Genomic DNA, 17723 nt, shown 5'->3' with positions numbered 1-17723 from the left:
GAGTATCTGTAAAAGCCACTCCTCCTTGTGCATTTCTCCATAACCAAGGGAACATGGCAGGTACAAAAGTATAATTACAGGGGGAAAGTTATACCAGTTTAAAAAACAACTGGTTACATTTAAATGCATTTGCAGAGCATCAATATATATTTGCTTCGGTTTCCATGAGATTATTCACTATAAACCTGTACCTTGGCTTATTTCAGCCCTGTATACTGTTATCTGTAGTTTAGAATCATAGAATTGTAGCATTGGAAGGGACCCTGAGGATCATCCAGTCCAACCCCCTGAAATGCAGGAATATGCAGCTGTCCCATACAGGGATCGGACCTGCAGCATTGACATTATCAGCACAGAGCTCTAACCAACTGAGAAAATAGTAAATGTGGTGAAAAATCCAGGGATCAATATTATTTTGCTCTTGTATTCTTTACCACAGGTGAATGCCAAACATTTTTCACCTGTCATAATTATCCATTGGTGTTCATTCACATAAATTATGTTGCATTTTTAAAAAAAGGATTTGACCATATTTTTGATAGGGGTGCTTGCTTTTATTAATAGATTAAGCGAACATATTTTGAGTAAACTATTACTCTGAAGTTACAGTTTGAAATAAGTTGAGTGAAGTTGGCAGTTCTTCAGCAATTATCGCAACATGCTCTGTCCTTTCACCTGCTGCCTCACCCATCATTTTGCACAAACTCTTATACTGCCCCCAGCAAGCTTTACACTTCAAACAGCAAAGCAGGGTGGTTGTTTGCAAGTAGGAATGGTTGAATCTGCCACTTCTTCATTTTTATCCATATTTCCACATCTGTTTGTGATTTTTTTAAGTCCTCCTGAAAATCATCAGCATTGTAGTGTGAATTTCTCCTAATATAACCACCATTGTGTGCAATTTTGTCTAATATACACATATTTGCAGAACAATTTACCCTAATATGATGTGGTTTTGTATGCTAATTTCAGTAACATACCTATGCTAAGCACACACTAATCTAGTATATCCAGTTTTGTAAACATTACTCAGCAGGAAAACTGCATTGCAAAATTCAAATAAGGATTTAATTTCGAAAGATTCGCATATTGTTTTGGAAAGTTCACATTAGGTAGGCGCACTTTTCTCCCTTATCCCTATTTGTAAGTAGTTCTACTCACAGTTTGGCTGAAGTAGGAACCTCCTGCTTCAAATAACAAGCTGCCTAGAGTCCTTTCCCCCTGTTGATCTGCAAAGCAGATCCCCATACAATTGATTTCATTCAAGGAAGGGGGTCTGTTTCTTTAGACTCTTTCCCAAGAGAGATATTGGACTAGACCACAAGTTTCTTGCTCGCCAGGATCGGCTTACAGAAAACCTCTTTCACTGGAGGTTTTAAAGCAGATGTTGCAAGGCCGTCTGTCAGGGATGCTTCACTTGTGATTCCTGCATTGCAGGGAGTTGGAACAGATGACACCTGGAGTCCCTTCCAGTGATACAATTCTATGAATCTAAGATTCCCAGCCTGCCATGCTACTCTATTCCAGCAGCTAATCTACTTATAATCACTACAGTCATTCCTCATGTTTCATCCGCTTCATGTTACGTTCTTTCAGGTTACATCCCGCAGCGACCCGGAAGTACTAGAAAGGGTTACTTCCAGGTTTCGCCGCTCACGCATGCACAGAAGCAGTGAATTGCAACCCGTGCATGCGCAGATGCGCTGTTGTGGGTTGTGTTCTTTTCATGTTGCGAACGGGCCTCCAGAACGGATCCCATTCGCAACCAGAGGTACCACTGCACTTACAAGTTGTCAAGTCCCACAAGCTGAGCATTTACTCCTGAGCTGCAAATGTTCAGAAAGCAATGGAAAGCAATCTGAAGCTCCTCACCTAATGGCAAGGAGCAGCATTTCCAGGATGTGTAGACCTGTTGACTGCAATACTGAGTTTTCAACTGAGTAACTCAATCTTCCCATTTGGCAAAAATATAAACAGTTATAAGACGTTGAACAGTTTCCTTTCCTTCTCTCATCACAGCCACAGTGGGCAGCCTCAAAAATATTTTATTTGAAATTAGTTCAGGTTGGGTGTGGAAACAAAATTTGGAATGATTTATCATTTAGCTGATAAATGTACTAAGCAAAACACTCTCACCAAAAGGAACAAAAATTGGACCTGAAACAAAAAGTCTGCCCTAAAGGAGGTCACCTTCATTCAGAAATGGATTTGTTAGTCAAGTTGAACATTTTCCAAAATAAATATGCTTCTGTTTTGCACAGTCTATTATTTCATACCATGTGGCATCAATGAGTCAGAAATTGTTTAAACATTTCTGCTCTTGTGGATGCAAATCTACCTGTGCCGTTTCCACTGCAACAAAACAAAACCGATTCCTTGTTTCTATGACTAATTCCTTGTTCCTGTAAGGCAGTATTCACTAAACTGTTGCCCTCCAGATTTTTTTTTTTACTACAACTGCCATCAGCCCCAGCTAGAGCGCTACAAAGGGCTAATAAGGACTGATTCACACATTACATTACTTACGTACACAGAAGTAAGCTCCACATAGGGTGGAGGAAGCCCAGAGCAAACTTTCTTTTCACCATGAGGGCATTGTCAAGCTAGCAAACAGAAGTAGCAGCTGCCCAATTAATGAAGTTGCAGCAGACCACGAATGCTGTGCAGAACTCAAAGTCGCAGAACAAACAGTGGTATTCAGTAAAGTCCTACTTAAAGTAGACCCACTGACATTAATGAACCTAGCATTGTCATCATGTGCATTAACTTCATTGGGTCTACTCTGTATAGCTCTACCATTAAATATCACCCAAGCATGCGCCATGCCTCTGCTTTCATCACCTCCAGATATATTGAGTGCTGGGTTCCCTATTCTTATGGTATCCTATTATAAACATTGCCCAAAAGAGAAGTGCCTCACCCAAAAAAAAGCAGAAAAGAGGGTATATATTTGCATAAATTTTGCATGTGCTGCTTTATAGGTGTAGATGCATATTTTTTTTAAAAAAAACCTATAATTTAAATAGAAATACAATGCCATTTCACCACAGTTGAGAATTTTTAAAAAAGGAAATTTCAGACTGCTGCAGAAATGTAGAGAACCAAATTTAAGATTGGAAAAGATGAGAAGTGGAGAGAACTGAAATTAACACAGATTCTTCCATCCCTGGTCCCAATACAGCAGCTGAACACTAGATGATTCTCACTGGCTCTCAATGGTATCAGGCAGAGATCTTTCACCATCACCTGCTAACCTGAACTCTTTAACTGGAGATGGCAGGGATTGAACTCTGGGCCTTTTGTGTTCTCAGCATGCACTCCACCACAAAGTCATGGCCCCTTCCCAGAGGAGATGATTTTAGGATTGCAGCCTTAAGCCATTCGACCCAACTCTGTTCTTTAAGATATGCAACTAGGGACACTTTAAAATTATTGACAGCCACAGTGCTGCTTTGCCCAAACAAATCCCATATACAACAACAACTTTGCACATCACCCTATGTTTGTGATATTCAGAGTACCGTAGATCCACTGGAATTAGTGGACCATTAATTTCAATGGCCAGCTCTGAATATAGCTAGAGTTAGTTATCACCCATATCCTAGCAATGGAACAGACATGTGATAGCTGTTCTTACATTACACTCGCCTGCATCTCAAGCAGCATTAAGCCCCACACCAAGTACTCTCAGGAACATATTATGTCTTCCACGCAAAAGGACAGCAACCATTGTTTAAAAACATGCTCATTATTTCTTTTAAGCAAGCACCAGTAGAGTCACACATTAATAATGGTATTTCCTGAAAGGGACGTGCAACAGGACACATAATTGATCCTCTTTGGCTTCCTGCTCTTGTGTAAGATCTTACTAACATCTGAAGAAAAACAGCAGTGTTGGTCTATACGCTGTTTCAGGGACATTTACAGCAGCAAAAGGGGTGGGCGGGAATTGCATGTGCTGCCTCAGAGATGAAATGAAGATACTCTAAAGAAACAGCTCCAAGACTGTGAAAAAAGATCAGGCTACAGAACCCTCAAACCACACAATTTCCCCCTGTGGAACATATGATGGAGAAACTCATGAAACAGATGAAGTGGGAAGGACAGTGCAGATATAATGGGGGTCAATCATCCACTGAGGCAACATGAGAATGGGCCTTTTCTGCAGTGGCTCCCCATTTGTGGAATGCTCTCCCTAGGGCATTGCGGCTGGCACCTTCATTGCACACCTTAAGGTACCAGGCAAAAACATTCCTCTTCAACCAGGCCTCTGGATGGTTGCCCTCCAATGCCCTTTTAAATGTGTTATGGGAGGGGGATTATTGGTTTGCTTTTGTTCTTATTTTTATTATGCAGTTTGTGTTTTCTATATTGTAATGTTATGTTGTGAACTGCCCTGAGATTTATGGATGAAGGACGGTAAACAAATTTAATAAATTAAAAAATACAATAAAAATACAGTGGTACCTCGGGTTACATACGCTTCAGGATATATACGCTTCAGGTTACACACTCTGCTAACCCAGAAATAGTGCTTCAGGTTAAGAACTTTGCTTCAGGATAAGAACAGAAATCGGGCTCCAGTGGCACGGCGGCAGCAGAAGGCCCCATTAGCTAAAGTGGTGCTTCAGGTTAAGAACAGTTTCAGGTTAAGAACGGACCTCCGGAACGAATTAAGTACTTAACCCGAGGTACCACAGTAAATACAATCACAGCTGAAAGGATTGTTGGCCACTTCTGGGGATGTACTCTCCCTCCTCTTACCTGCATCCTCCTTTATTGCCGTTCAGGCTTCTTGTTTAACCAGTCCATGAAACCACAGCTTGTATGGAGCAATTTAGCTGCCATAATTGCCTGCCTTTTAGGTTGAAAGCAGCCCCTTTTCCATTAAAGCTAAGTTGTGTCAGGCCTGACCAGGGCCAGATCAAGCCATTTTTGCCACCTGAGGCAAGGCAGAACCTGCCAATGCTACACCACACAGCACTGCTGGTTGCTACTTACTGCACCACAGAGAAGCCACCCCAGGTCTCACAAGGTTTTGCCAAGATGCCCACTGAGGCAGCTGCCACCAACAGGGGAATTCCAGAAGCACAGCAGTGGCTGGCAATGAGGCTGGGGTCTGGGCAAACTGTCACCTGGGCAAACTGTCACCAAACTGCCACCTGAGACAAGTGGCTCAGGGTGACTTATGTTAAGGCCAGCCGTGGGCTGAGAAACTGCTCAGCAGACAACCAGTTTGGGGCTTGCTCTCAGAATGAAGGACTTTCAAGTTTTCTAGAAGCACTGCGTATCAAGAAAGTTCCCCACTGACAGAGCCCCAAGAAAGGGTATGTTTTGCCTGGAAGTGTCAAACAAAGCACATTGTGATGAGATACTAAATGAGAACAAATTTTTAACAGAAAGAATGAGTTGGAAGATTATTTTAGTTTGCGCACCATTAAAGAAATCAGATTAAGCAAAGTACACAACAGGGAAGAATAATTGGCTAAGTGATCACATGTACAGATTAACTTTATTTATCCTTCCTTCTTCCCCCTAAGAAACATTTATGCTGCTATTGTTTGGAACGGCACAACACCCGCCGCCACCTGCCAGCTGCTTCGTAAACCAAAAGGGAAAAGAAAACAGATATTTAAACACAACACCCCAGCGATGACAAAATAACTGCAGAAGAGGGATACATGGAGTCTGGCCTCCTCTCCACATCCTTTCCATTTGGCCAGATAAGTAAAATGGCATTTGAAAATATATAAAAATAAAACACCTGTATTGCAAAAATTTCGAGAGGTAAGAAAAATGGAAGAGTAACTGAACTCCAAACTGCACCTCTGCCTTCTGAATTTTCACCAGGCATTGCCCACATGCATTCAACCCTTACCATCACAGGGTGTAACTGAAGATTGCAAAGGGCATGTTTTTACCATCAAATATGGCAGCCCCAGGCTGAATTCCATCTGCCGTGCAATTACATCAGAGCATGGAGTCAACTGTACTAGACAAGTGGGAGGAGGCAGCCCCATGCCACTTGTAGCATTTACTTCCACCTTATGAAGAAGGCGGGAGCTTGCTTTTTAACCAAAAATGTTCACAAAAACATTGCTCAACATTAGAAATAAAGGATTGCTTCTGGGAATTAGGACCAAATTTGCTTAGCTATAGGTAGGAGTCCTATTCCTCACCACCACTACCACACCCAATTGGTGAATCAGCAATAGCTTCTTAACCAAGGGTGTGGCATTGCATAAGCTCACAGGCTGCCACTAATAATAAAGATTCTGTAATCAGAACTTGACAGTCGCATTAGCAATATGTAAAAGCGGAAAGGGTTCTGGGGCATTCTCCCATGGCCACATTAGCGGGGGGGAAACCTGGCAGGAACATTTTTATTGGCTAAGAGTTAAGCAGAAGCTCTCCAACAGACACATCTTACCCTTTCTTTCTTTTCTGGTGTTTCACGTGTTGTCATTAATGAAAACACAATACAAACACACAATAAAAACACATCAGAGTTCACCTGAGGGATCACCCCAATGTTGAAAACAAGTAAAAGAGGGGGGGGGAGTCTAAAGTTAAAGATTAGTTCCTGAAAATTTTAATAAGAGCTGTGCAAAATTACAAAGCTGCTAAGCACCAAACTACCTGTAATTAGACTCCTGACAACTATTTTTCAATGCTTAGCAGCAGCTGCAACTACCTGGAAAAACTCACTTGGAGATGTGGCCTTAACAAGGCAAGACTTAGGGGCAGGAATCCAGAACCCCTCCCTCAGCAGAACAGGGGGGTCCCCAAATGAACCAAGGCTGGCTTGCCACATTGTCAAATAATGTATGTTACCATCTAAAGAGCACCCCAGTCTATTAAGCCCATAGTCTATAATGACCTAACTGCATCATGGCTGCAGGTGAGGAGGGCAGTGTTAACCCTTTTCTCCTCCACCTCCCCCCCCCCCCATTTTGAGGCTACTAATTCTCTCACTGAAGGGGAGGAACAAGCAGGTGTATCAACTGCAAAAATAGCATAGGGGTGAGGGCTAAACACCTCTCCAGGTTCTACTGCTTTGAGGCCATCCATCTGCTTGCTTTGTAGCTTTAAAAAAAATGTTAGGAAATCATGATTACCCCACATCATGTGTTGCTGTCGGTAAGAAATCATTCAATAAATGCTACAATTCTAGCCACGCCAAAACACATGCGTGGATTTACTTTCATATTCTGAACATACCATTCTAATGTACTCCACTGCTGTCTCCAGTGTGCTGGAAAGAGTTGTTTCAAGGACTCCCTGTGCTGGCAGTCTATATAGCAAATGTTTTGCTGACCTGACTCTATGAGTGGTTTCATATGGGAGATTTAAATGGCCTTTGAACATCTCATGTGGTATCTATATGGGTGTCTGGTGGTTGTTAATGCAGTAAAGGTATCCTTTGCAATGCACAGATCAGCGTATTAGCACTGCCCACTTTCACTGGAGGGATGTGGGTGGTGCTGTGGGTTAAACCACAGAGCCTAGGACTTGCCAATCAGAAGGTCGGTGGTTCGAATCCCTGCGATGGGGTAAGCTCCCGTTGCTCAGTCCCAGCTCCTGCCCACCCAGCAGTTCGAAAGCACATCAAAAGTGCAAGTAAATAAATAGGTACCGCTCCGGCGGGAAGGTAAACGGTGTTTCCGTGTGCTGTTCTGGTTCGCCAGAAGCAGCTTAGTCATGCTGGCCACATGACCCAGAAGCTGTACACTGGCTCCCTCAGCCAGTAAAGCGAGATAAGCACCGCAACCCCAGAGTTGGCCACGACTGGACCTAATGGTCAGGGGTCCCTTTACCTTTACCTACTTTCACTGGACCCCCCATAGCATCATATTTTCCCCCTTCTCTGCGTCTCCAATAATATAAGGGGGTTCATGTTTCCATTCAAAGCTCTATCTTTTTCCACACTTCCTTCTTCTAGGTCAAAAAGTGATCCTCGGTGTGAGCCTGCCAAGCCACTTGTTACACACATTGCTTCCTTTTCAAATCCTGCTACTTCAACCCTTCTTTTAGCAGCAACAACAGAAGCATCACACATAAAAGCATCTTAAGTTATTCCCATTTCTGTCTCCTGGGGGGGGGGCACCGGGGACAAGCCTTTCAAAGAGGAAACAGTTTTGCACGCTGGATACTAGAAATAACGATCAGCAAATCAGTCTGGGAAGTCTAGTCTGCTCAAAGGAACAAGCAAGCCAGAAATTTAAATCTTGCGAACAAGCCAAACAACACAGAAAAAGCACACCAGGTAGACTGGGGGCTGAGGGTTGTGTTTTACAACTCTCTAACTAGGATAGCTTCCTCATTTACATTTCCCCCTTTAACTGTGGGAACTGAACTTGTTGGTTCAGTAGCAATAATTCTCATTTACAGTTTAATGTGCTGTAACATAATCCTACGTTCCAACTAGCAATGCTTAGAGAACGTGTGCCAAGAGAATTTGCATAGCATTTAATTAATGGACCAGCAAATCTATAGACATTATGCAATCATTTTGATGTGGCTGACTCCTAAAGAAGCGTGCATCTTTATTCTGTTACTCGATTTGCGTCATCTCAGCGCCACCTCTTACAGTGAGCTTTTATACTTGGGTAACAGCAGGCATGCCTAAAGTCCGTTTCGTGGGCCCAATTCGTCCTGCCGGTCGATTCAATCCGGCCCCCGTGGCAGTATATGTCCTGGGGTAAAATCCTTTAAAACGCTCAACAACTTTGGGCTAAAATTGTAAAAAAAAAGCTCAGTAACTGGTCGGCCCTCACGAATGTTCACTTCATGAAATCTGGCCCTCTTTGAGAGAAGTTTGGGCACCTCTGGGTAACAGCAAGTGACCTCTGCTGGACAGTGTTTATGGAGGTCCTGGACTGCCCAGATGACAAGACACACAACCCTCTGGGCCTCACTGATGTGACCCAAAGGAAAAGCAATATATTTAGCATCTGCATGGTTGCAGGAGTCATAGAAGATACCTTCCAACTGCAAACTCTATAAAAAACAAACAAACAAACCCATATACATTTGCATCAGTACTGCAGGGCACATCCAATGTTTATAAATTCTCCCAAGGTTTTCATGGTATACAAGAGCTCCTAGTGGAAACTTCTATCTGCTGCTTTTATCTGTGGGTTTCACTGCTTTATCTTGCTTTGATAGCAATGCATTTACTGCGTCCCAGCACTGTATAATGCTTTAATTATTATAAGCCTCCTTGAGGTCACTTTACAGTGAAAGGCAGGGGGGGAAACTTATTGATGAAAAAGTCAATAAAATTAAGAGCATTTCCCTTTTCAAACTGTACACGTGTGGTTGCTAATAACTTACACACACTTGAAAGGGGAAAGCCGCAAGCACACATGTCCTGGAATTCAGTCTCTACAGCAGGACACAGAATGCATCACCTTCAACGGATGGGTGCAAACTCTGCAGAAATGCAACATGTACAGTGGGTGGTTATTTTATATCGGGGGTAGGGAACCTATGGCCCTCCAAGATTCTGCCAGACTACAATTCCCATCATGCCTGACCATTGGCAATGGTGGCTGTTGATGGAGGGAGTTGGGTATGCGGCATTTCTGGGCATGGCATGGGAGGGGGGCTTCCTGACTAGGATATGGTAATCTCAAAGCAGTGGCTCATACAGAGATACAATAGGTTGCCTAACCTGGAGGCAGGTTAGTCTCCTGTTTCTCTACATCAGGTACAACTGAATGATTCAATTCAGAGCTGAAACAGAATGACCCAACCCATAGCAAATGCTGATTGGCAGGAGGCAACCACAGAGCAGTCATTCTGACAGTGTTAGAAACTCAGATATATAAGCTATGGGCCAAATGGCTCCTTATACCAAGGATACAATCACCAAAAGTTGTATCCTTTTTGTCATTTTTTTGTCAATCCTAGTTGTATCCTAGTTGTCATTTTTTGGGTAAGACAGCTCTAAAGTCTTGTTTTTCAAATGATGGGCTGACTGTGATTGATTCTCAGTTAAACATCTGGCTAGTTCAGATGACAACCTTGAGCTCGCTTAAGAACTTTGAGAACTTAAAAGAAGAAAAGTCACTTGATCCAAGGACAGTCCACATATATATCAGTCTACATCTACCTCTTTTTCTGCACAGAAAAAGCATTTCGGTGCCCAAAATTCATTCCGAGCGTTCAAATGAAATATAGCAAATAGAATTCTACAGGATGTGTTGCTTGTGTGTGAAAACAGTCAAGATCCAACAATCCCCAGGCATGCACCTCCAGATGGTGACCCATCCTGGCACCCAGGCATCTTCACTTAGTTGCCTGCAGCCGATAGACAGGTGCAACTCTTGTTGTACCAAATCTGGCTTTGTTTGGACTTTTTTTGACCATAGGAACGCATTAATTGAATTTCAATGCATTTCTATGGGATTTCGTGCTTCGCAAGACGAAAAATTCGCTAGACGAAAAAACTCGCGGAACGAATTAATTTCGTCTTGCGAGGCACCACTGTGTGCCAAATAAAATAAAGAAATTGAAACAACAACCCTTAGTTTGGCCAGCAACCTAGACTGCAAGATACTTGGCAGGCGAGAACTCCACCCAAAGTAAGGAGGCCGAACAGTATATGCCTTTGAGGGACGGAGGGAGGCAAGGAGATAAGGGCATGGCATGGCCGGGCCCTGATCCTCCAACAAAGGTGACACCAGAGGAGGCTCCTTAGGGCTGCAAGTTCATTTTGGTCAATTGCAAAATCTGTTTGCATTTCAACTTGTTGCACTGTAAATTGTTCAACACCTCTTTGGGAAGGTGGTGTGGTGCTTTTAGCGCAGGCATTTTGAGACGCCAGCTGCACTGTGTAGATACCACAGGTAAGCCATGCATGAAATTCACTGTGAAATCAAGTTTGACATGCTACGTATGGCACCAGTGCAGACAAGTCCCAAGTCAGAAGAGCTAGGTTATATAGTACAAGACTGAGACCAGCTAGCAGATGTGGCTGTACTGGACCTGGAAAATAGGTGCTGCAAAGACATATGCATCTATGTATCCCTTTGAGTCACACAGAACTCTTAATCAGGCAGAAGGAAAAAGCAAGTGTTCACAGGCACACTGGCCCAAACACCACCACGACTATTACATGCACCTTGCCTAATCTGCCTTAGAGTAGGTCAAAGGTAGGGGATCTGTAACCCAGCCAGCCTGGCCAATGGTCAAGGATTATGGAAGCTGTAGTCCAACTACATCTGAAAGGCCACAAACTCCTCATCCCTAGGCTAAGCAGTTGAGTTTCCTCTGTATCCGCAAAATAAGATAAAGCAATATGTTATTTTACTCGACGAAATTCACCCTGTTGCATAGATGTGTGCATGCAAGCCTTCAAATTACACAGAACATTTCATTAGACATAATGGGAAAGTAGCTAATCCTTTTGGAGAAGAGTTGGGCAAACTTCAGGCTTCTCAGAGCTTTGTTTGTGTTTAACTTCAACCCCGAGAGCCACCAGCCAGAATCCTATGCAAAAGACACACAGAATTAAATAACACCTCTGAGCAAATGCTAAGCCTAGAAAGGTGTTTTAGTACTTGTTTTCAACAGAGCCGACAGTCCTTACACACACAAATCCACACCTGCTTGGCTTTCCTCATTTCAGCAGCCTAATTTAGGTGAGGAAAGTTGCTTTTCTTGTTGCTATTGTTAATTGTTACTGGGAATCAGAAACCCTCCCCAGTCTACAGCAGATCACCAGGCAGATCCCAATCTACCGTCTGCCCGCCCCTGTTTGAGAGTATATACACCTGGCAAACTTGGCTGCAAACCCAAAATGCCACCACCGCACTGAAAACTTCAGCTAATCTTTTTGAAGAGAGTCTTCTTTCTCCCTGGCACCCCACACACTGACCTGGCAAGGTTGTACCACCGTTTTACGTGACAGGCAGATATCCCAGAGGCGAGCCTTTCCCCCATCACGCCTTGCCGCAGCAAGAAGCTGCATCGGTTGAATTTCTGCCTCTCACTGTCAACAAAGGCAGATAAGCTTTTGCCTGGGGAGGGGAAGGGAGGGCGGGCGGGCGGAGAGGTACCAAACCACCAAAACACGGCCTTGGCATAGCAAAAAAAAAAGCTGCGCCTGCTGAATTGCTGCTTCTCACACTCATTAAAGCCAAAAGCGCCATAGGAAAGAGAGAGATGGAAGACACCTGCTGAGAAAAACAGCAGAAAGCCAGACTTTGGAAAAGTCTCTTCTCCTCCAGCCCCGCCAGAAAGCGGAGTCCCAACCCCCGGTGGGGGCATTACCTGTCGCTGGCTCCCCAGAGGAGTCCCGGAGTGGCCCTTGGAGCGCAGCCGGGGGCCGAAGAAGCGCTTCGGCGCCACCTCCGAACTGGCGCGCCCTCGAGGGGTTCTGCCTGCCCGGCACCGTCGCCGGCTGCTGCTGCTGCAGCTGCTGCTGCTCCCGAGGAGGCTCCCGAGGGGCGGAGCCGGGCGCCGCCTGCCCGCCCATCCTGCCCTCCCTCCCCGTCCGACTTGTTGCTGCCGAGCGCCGGCAGGGCCGCCCCAAGCGGCCAGGGAGCGGCTGGGCTTCTCGGCTCCCCAGAGCGCGTGTGAAAACTCTCCCGGGCAGCTGACAGGAGCCGGGCAGCGACCTCTTGCGCCAAGCAACGGCTGCACCCGGGCGACGGAAAAGCCCTGAAAGGTGCCGGGACAAGCTGAGGCAAAATGTGGAGTCGCCTCTGCTGCCAAGATGGTGGCTTGGGAGGGAGAAGCTTTCAGGCCCGTGGATTAGGACCACGCCTAGTCAGCCCATTCACCACTCTACCTCCGTAATGTCGGCTCTGACTGGCAGTGGCTCTCCAGGATTATCAGACTCCCAGCCCTGTCTGGCGATGCTGGGACTCGAACCTGGGCCCTTCGGCATGCAAAGCCCTTCTTCCCTGTCTGGGAATCCAGCCCTAGATAAGAAAGATGCAAGTCTGTGGCCATTTTCTGGAAGCAGGGCTGGCTTGGCTCAAGAAAGAGGCAGTGCAGTGCAGTGGTTAGCGCGTCAGACTAACCACAGACTGGGAGTCCAGAGTTCAAATCCACCCTGGGTGACCTTGGGCCGCTCACTGCCTCTCAACCTAATCTTCCCTCACAGGGTTGTTGTGAGGATGCACGGGGGAAGGGAACCATGTACACCACCTTGAGATATAAATGTGATTAAATTTGTTGCTGCCAATTTAAACTTGCTTCCAATTCTTGCATTGAAGCGCCCTTGGAGGCAGCAGGTGGTTTATGAGATACAGGGCATAAGCTTAAAGCCAGCCCAGGCTGGACTTCATGAGACGGTCAAGGATAGTCCAAAGAGTGCTACAACAGCAGCAAGAATACTCATCGCAAAGTATTGGAAGACACAAGATCTACCCACCTTGGAAGAATGGCAGATGAAGGTGATAGACTATATGGGACTGGCAGAAATGACTGGCAGAATCCGAGACCAGGGAAAAGAGACGGCAGAAGAGGATTGGAAGAAATTCAAGAATTATCTTAAGAAACATTGTAAAATTAATGAATGCTAGAATGATGTTGGTTTAGAAATTAAGTGGATTACAGCTGTAAAGATTAAGTCAAAAGAAAAGAAAGGTTAACAATTAGATAAAATTAAGGGTGAGGATTTACTGAAATAATATTTGAAATTGGAATGCAGAAAGGGGAGGTATGAGGAGGTCGGTGAAGTAAGTTTTAAGAAAATAAGGATTTGAAATTATACTTGTATCTTTTTTCTCTCTTTTTTTGTCTGTGTTTGTATTACTGTGTCTGTTTATATAATTTGCGAAATTTCAATAAATATTCTATAAAAAAAAGGATAGTCCAAAGAGAACCTGGAGGATTCTTTTGCAGTCGTCCGATTGTTCATGTTATTTGTGAAGAGACACAGCAAAAGAATATTTGCGCACCATTGAGGGTAGAGATTAAATGACTGGGGAATGGGAGACTACTGTGCTCATGCACTTATCTGCCTCACAGGGAGGAAGAGGGAGGGGGGATACAAGTGCAAGGCGTCCCATAATAAAGTTGGGGCTTCCCTGGTTTGATTACAGACATCCATTGGACTCACAACTTGGAAAGTATTAGGATTGTTCCACTGGATTGCATAGCATTGCTGCTAGCATGTAATTGCAGCCCTGGAGCACTGCCACAAAGATGCACAAGGGACACTGATGCGGCTGTGGAAGCATTTATGGAGAAAGGGGAATGACCCTACACTATGTACTCAAAGTTAATATGGCTTAAATTATGATCACATAATTGATATGGGCATGGATTCTCACATTATGACCCAAGCAACCAGTGTCTTTATGACCAGTCAATGACCAGTATTCACACATTATTTAAAGCACAAAAGAACCACCCAAACCCATTTGTGTGTTCAAAGGCCCTTTCCACAGTTGAAAGTAACCACTTATTTCTTTTGGCCACTGTTACAGCTAATCAAACAGGTTGGGCCGGTTTATGAAGCGTTACCAAAAAAAGAAGTAGTGAATAACATTTAATCAAATGATGGTTTAACAAACAAATGACTACATGAAGCACAAGCAACAATAGCTCTATCATAGCACTCTGTTTGCTTTACAAATAAACAAAAACAGTATCTTGTCTACTGTTAAGAGTTCAGCATTCTTGACTATATACACCGAAGTTCTGCACCATAAATCAGTATTACTCCATGTCAAACTTTTCATCTGGAAGCAAGTTAGGAAAATATTCCTGGTCACATAGATGGTGATGCATGAGAAACATCAATCTCAACAGGAGTATCTCCTGTCTTGAGCAACTTAGCTAGCAGTAAGTGTATGACTCTTAGTCATTCCATTTACAGTACAATTAATTTACTTTTCTCCTTCCTACTCCATCTCAGTTTATCTTTATTAAATCTCACTCCTGTTTATCTATACTTCTGATTTCTATGAAACATTTCTAAAGCCATTTGGATAAGACTGAATTTCTATCACAAAAGACTTAGCATTCTAATAAAGAATCCTATCAGATATATAAGCATCCCTTTCAAGCAGCAGGCTATTCATGTATCTTAGGGGGTCAATCAAGCAATCTATTAGTGTGGTTAGGACAGGGATGGTGAACCTGTGGCCCTCTGAGGTTACTGAACTCCAGCTCCCATCAGCCCCAGATAGCATGGCCAATGATCAGGAATGTTGGGAGCTGTGGCCCCAAAACATTTGGAGAGTCAAAGTTTCCCCATTCCTAAGCTGGGACTTTGAAAATCAAAGGAGTGAAACAACATGCATCTCTATATAAATTACTGGAAACAGACATGCCACTTGAAGTAATGCAACTTTTTTATTTTTAAAAGGCTGCACTTTTCTCTAAAAATGTATGTAGTAGATAAAATTGGTGACGGTTGTGGTTCAAAAAAACCAGGCCATTATAGTTTATTATCTTTAAATAACTATGCAAATTATGGATCTTCATGACAGGTATCTTTTCAGACAGTGAAAGCAGTATAAGGTAAATGTATGACTTTAACAAGGACCCCTAGTGATTGTTGGAAAGTAAGGTTATCTTCACATTCCTCCCCACCCACCACCCATCTGTTTAAGCACACGGGAACCAAAATGGCCTGTTTGCAATTGTGCTCTTAACTCTCCACCCCCACCAACTAAAATTGGCCCCCATTGGAGGGCCATAAAGTTTTGGTGGTCGATTCATCTGACGATTGAACTAATGAAAGCTTACAGGCCTCCAGAAAAAAATAATACTTTCGCAAAATAAAACATCATGTTTTTAAACAAGTTTCTCTGCAAGAAAACCTCAGATTAAGCTTTAAGATTGTTTGTGTGATTTGTAACTGTTGTTAAGCCATAGTACTGGAACAGCTAGGCCTGGTGAACTCGCAACCAGCACGCTGAGTCCATACACAAGCTTTCCCAGTGACCCTGGAAGCATCTTGGATTTCCTTCTCTCACTGAAACTGCTTGGGTTGTATTTCACGACCATCTCTCTGTGTTACTGCACAATGGAGTAGGTGGGGGGGGGGGAGAAGAGACTACACCACCCCTAACGAAACCAGTCACCTGATCTTTCTCCACATTTCACTGCAAAGTCATAATTTTTAGAAGCAGTTTGAAGGTTTCCTATGACAAGAATATAACGTCTTTGTGACCCAGGACTTGAGATTCATCTGGAGGCCACCTGATCTCATAGTTGAGCTAAGAATAACTCACCTTGAAACAGGCAATTAGGCTATGTGTTAACTATATCAGGTTACTGGCACCAGAAGGCAAGGTTTCAGACTTACCTGTGAGCATTCTGTTTCTGCAGAGGTGGCATGAGCACCTACAAAAAAAGGGAAGCTCTCATCTCAGGCTTCAGCACAAGCAAGGATGGTAGCAAACACTTACAAGCTCCATTAGCAAAGACGATACCACTGAGTTACAGCCCTTCAGTAAAACTACAGATAAGCAACAGACCACAGCACAATGGACAGCAAGAGCTACTTCCAGAAGCTCTATTCACATAGATTTTCTAAACAGATGTATAGGTTCACATTTAGTTCTCATCAGCCCAGCCTTCTAGGGAGAAACTCCAGATACAGTGGTAGCTCAGTTAAAGAACAGTCCTGTTTATGAACTATTCGGTTTACGAACTCTGCAAAACCAGAAGTAGTGTCCCAGTTTGAGAACTTTACCTCGGTCTAAGAACGGAATCCGAATGGTCGAAGGGCACCGGTGATGGGAGGCCTCATTAGGGAAAGCGTGCCTCGGTTTAAGAATGGCTTTGGTTTAAGAACGGACTTCCGAAACGGATTAAGGATACAAATGAAGATTTTCCTTATGGCTTGCAGTTCTAGTTTGAGCAAGGTCTTTTTCAAGGCACCCAACAGCTGAAAAAAATCTTCCATATATAAAAAGCATGTTTTGCTTTTAGTTTGCTAACATATAACTTGCTAACAGCAGGTGGTACTGTGGTCTAAACCACTGAGCCTCTTGGGCCAGCCAATTGTAATCCATGTGATGGGGTGAGTTCCCTTGGCTTTGTCCTTAGCAGTTTGAAAGCATACCAGAGTGAGTAGATAAATTGGTACCGCTGAGGTGGGAAGATAAACGGCATCTCCGTGGCTTGCTCTGGTTCGCCAGAAGCAGCTTAGTCATGCTGGCCACATGACCCGGAAGTGCACTCTGGCATTCATCATGGTGTTCCGTTGCGCCAGAAGCGGTTTAGTCACACTGGCCACATGACCAGGAAAGCTCTCTGCGGAGAAACGCCGGCTCCCTCGGCCTGAAAGCGAGATGAGTGCTGCAACCCCATGGTCAAATTCAACTGGACTAGGGATCCTTTACCATTACCTTTTTAACATAAATATACTAGACTAGACTAAATATACTAGACTAAAACCAGAACCCTTGCTAAAAGAGATGAAGACCCAGCCAGTACTAACTTGCTAGGTAGTAACTACTTCTTATTCAGTGATCATGTGCCTCCACCAGCGTAGAACAAAAGCAGAAATAGCCTCTTCAGTTTACTAAGCTTCTAGCATCTGGATTCTTTGCACTGAAAGATGTTAAAAGTGAAGAGGCTGCTTGTTGGTGTGAATGTTACAAGAGGAGGTTCCATTTCGGAGCCTTTTCACCTTTAAAAAGGCACACATTTTTTCCCTGATAACGATGATATTCCTATTTTGGTAAAACAAGTATATTCAGGCCTTAACTTATAACTTGCTGATTTGAAGCACAATATCATGGTAC

General features: G+C 43.8%; 1 protein-coding gene and 1 long non-coding RNA gene across 4 annotated transcripts in view; one reads left to right on the top strand and one right to left on the bottom strand.

Moving 5' to 3' along the window:
- ARHGEF28 (Rho guanine nucleotide exchange factor 28) overlaps positions 1-12499 on the bottom strand; it is a 129750-nt gene extending 117251 nt beyond the window's left edge. For 2 of the 3 annotated variants that reach the window (XM_083465147.1, XM_083465148.1), the window contains exon 1: positions 12280-12436. Coding sequence is in view for 1 of the 3 variants with exons in the window: in XM_083465146.1 (XP_083321272.1) it covers positions 12280-12484 (205 nt within the window). In the remaining 2 variants the exon portion in view is untranslated. Of the gene's footprint in view, positions 1-12279 lie in introns of all 3 variants that reach the window. The other variant, XM_083465146.1, reaches the window with a different exon arrangement.
- LOC310688736 lies at positions 5160-8076 on the top strand. The gene is made up of 3 exons (XR_014517107.1): positions 5160-5327; positions 5541-5787; positions 7943-8076. It is a non-coding gene; the product is annotated as an uncharacterized lncRNA (long non-coding RNA).
- Positions 12500-17723: the final 5224 nt, after the last annotated feature.

The sequence above is a fragment of the Podarcis liolepis genome, assembly GCF_965112155.1.
Source record: "Podarcis liolepis genome assembly, chromosome: 11".
In the NCBI taxonomy this organism is placed as follows: Eukaryota; Metazoa; Chordata; class Lepidosauria; order Squamata; family Lacertidae; genus Podarcis; species Podarcis liolepis.
This window is presented reverse-complemented; position numbering and strand designations above follow the sequence as displayed.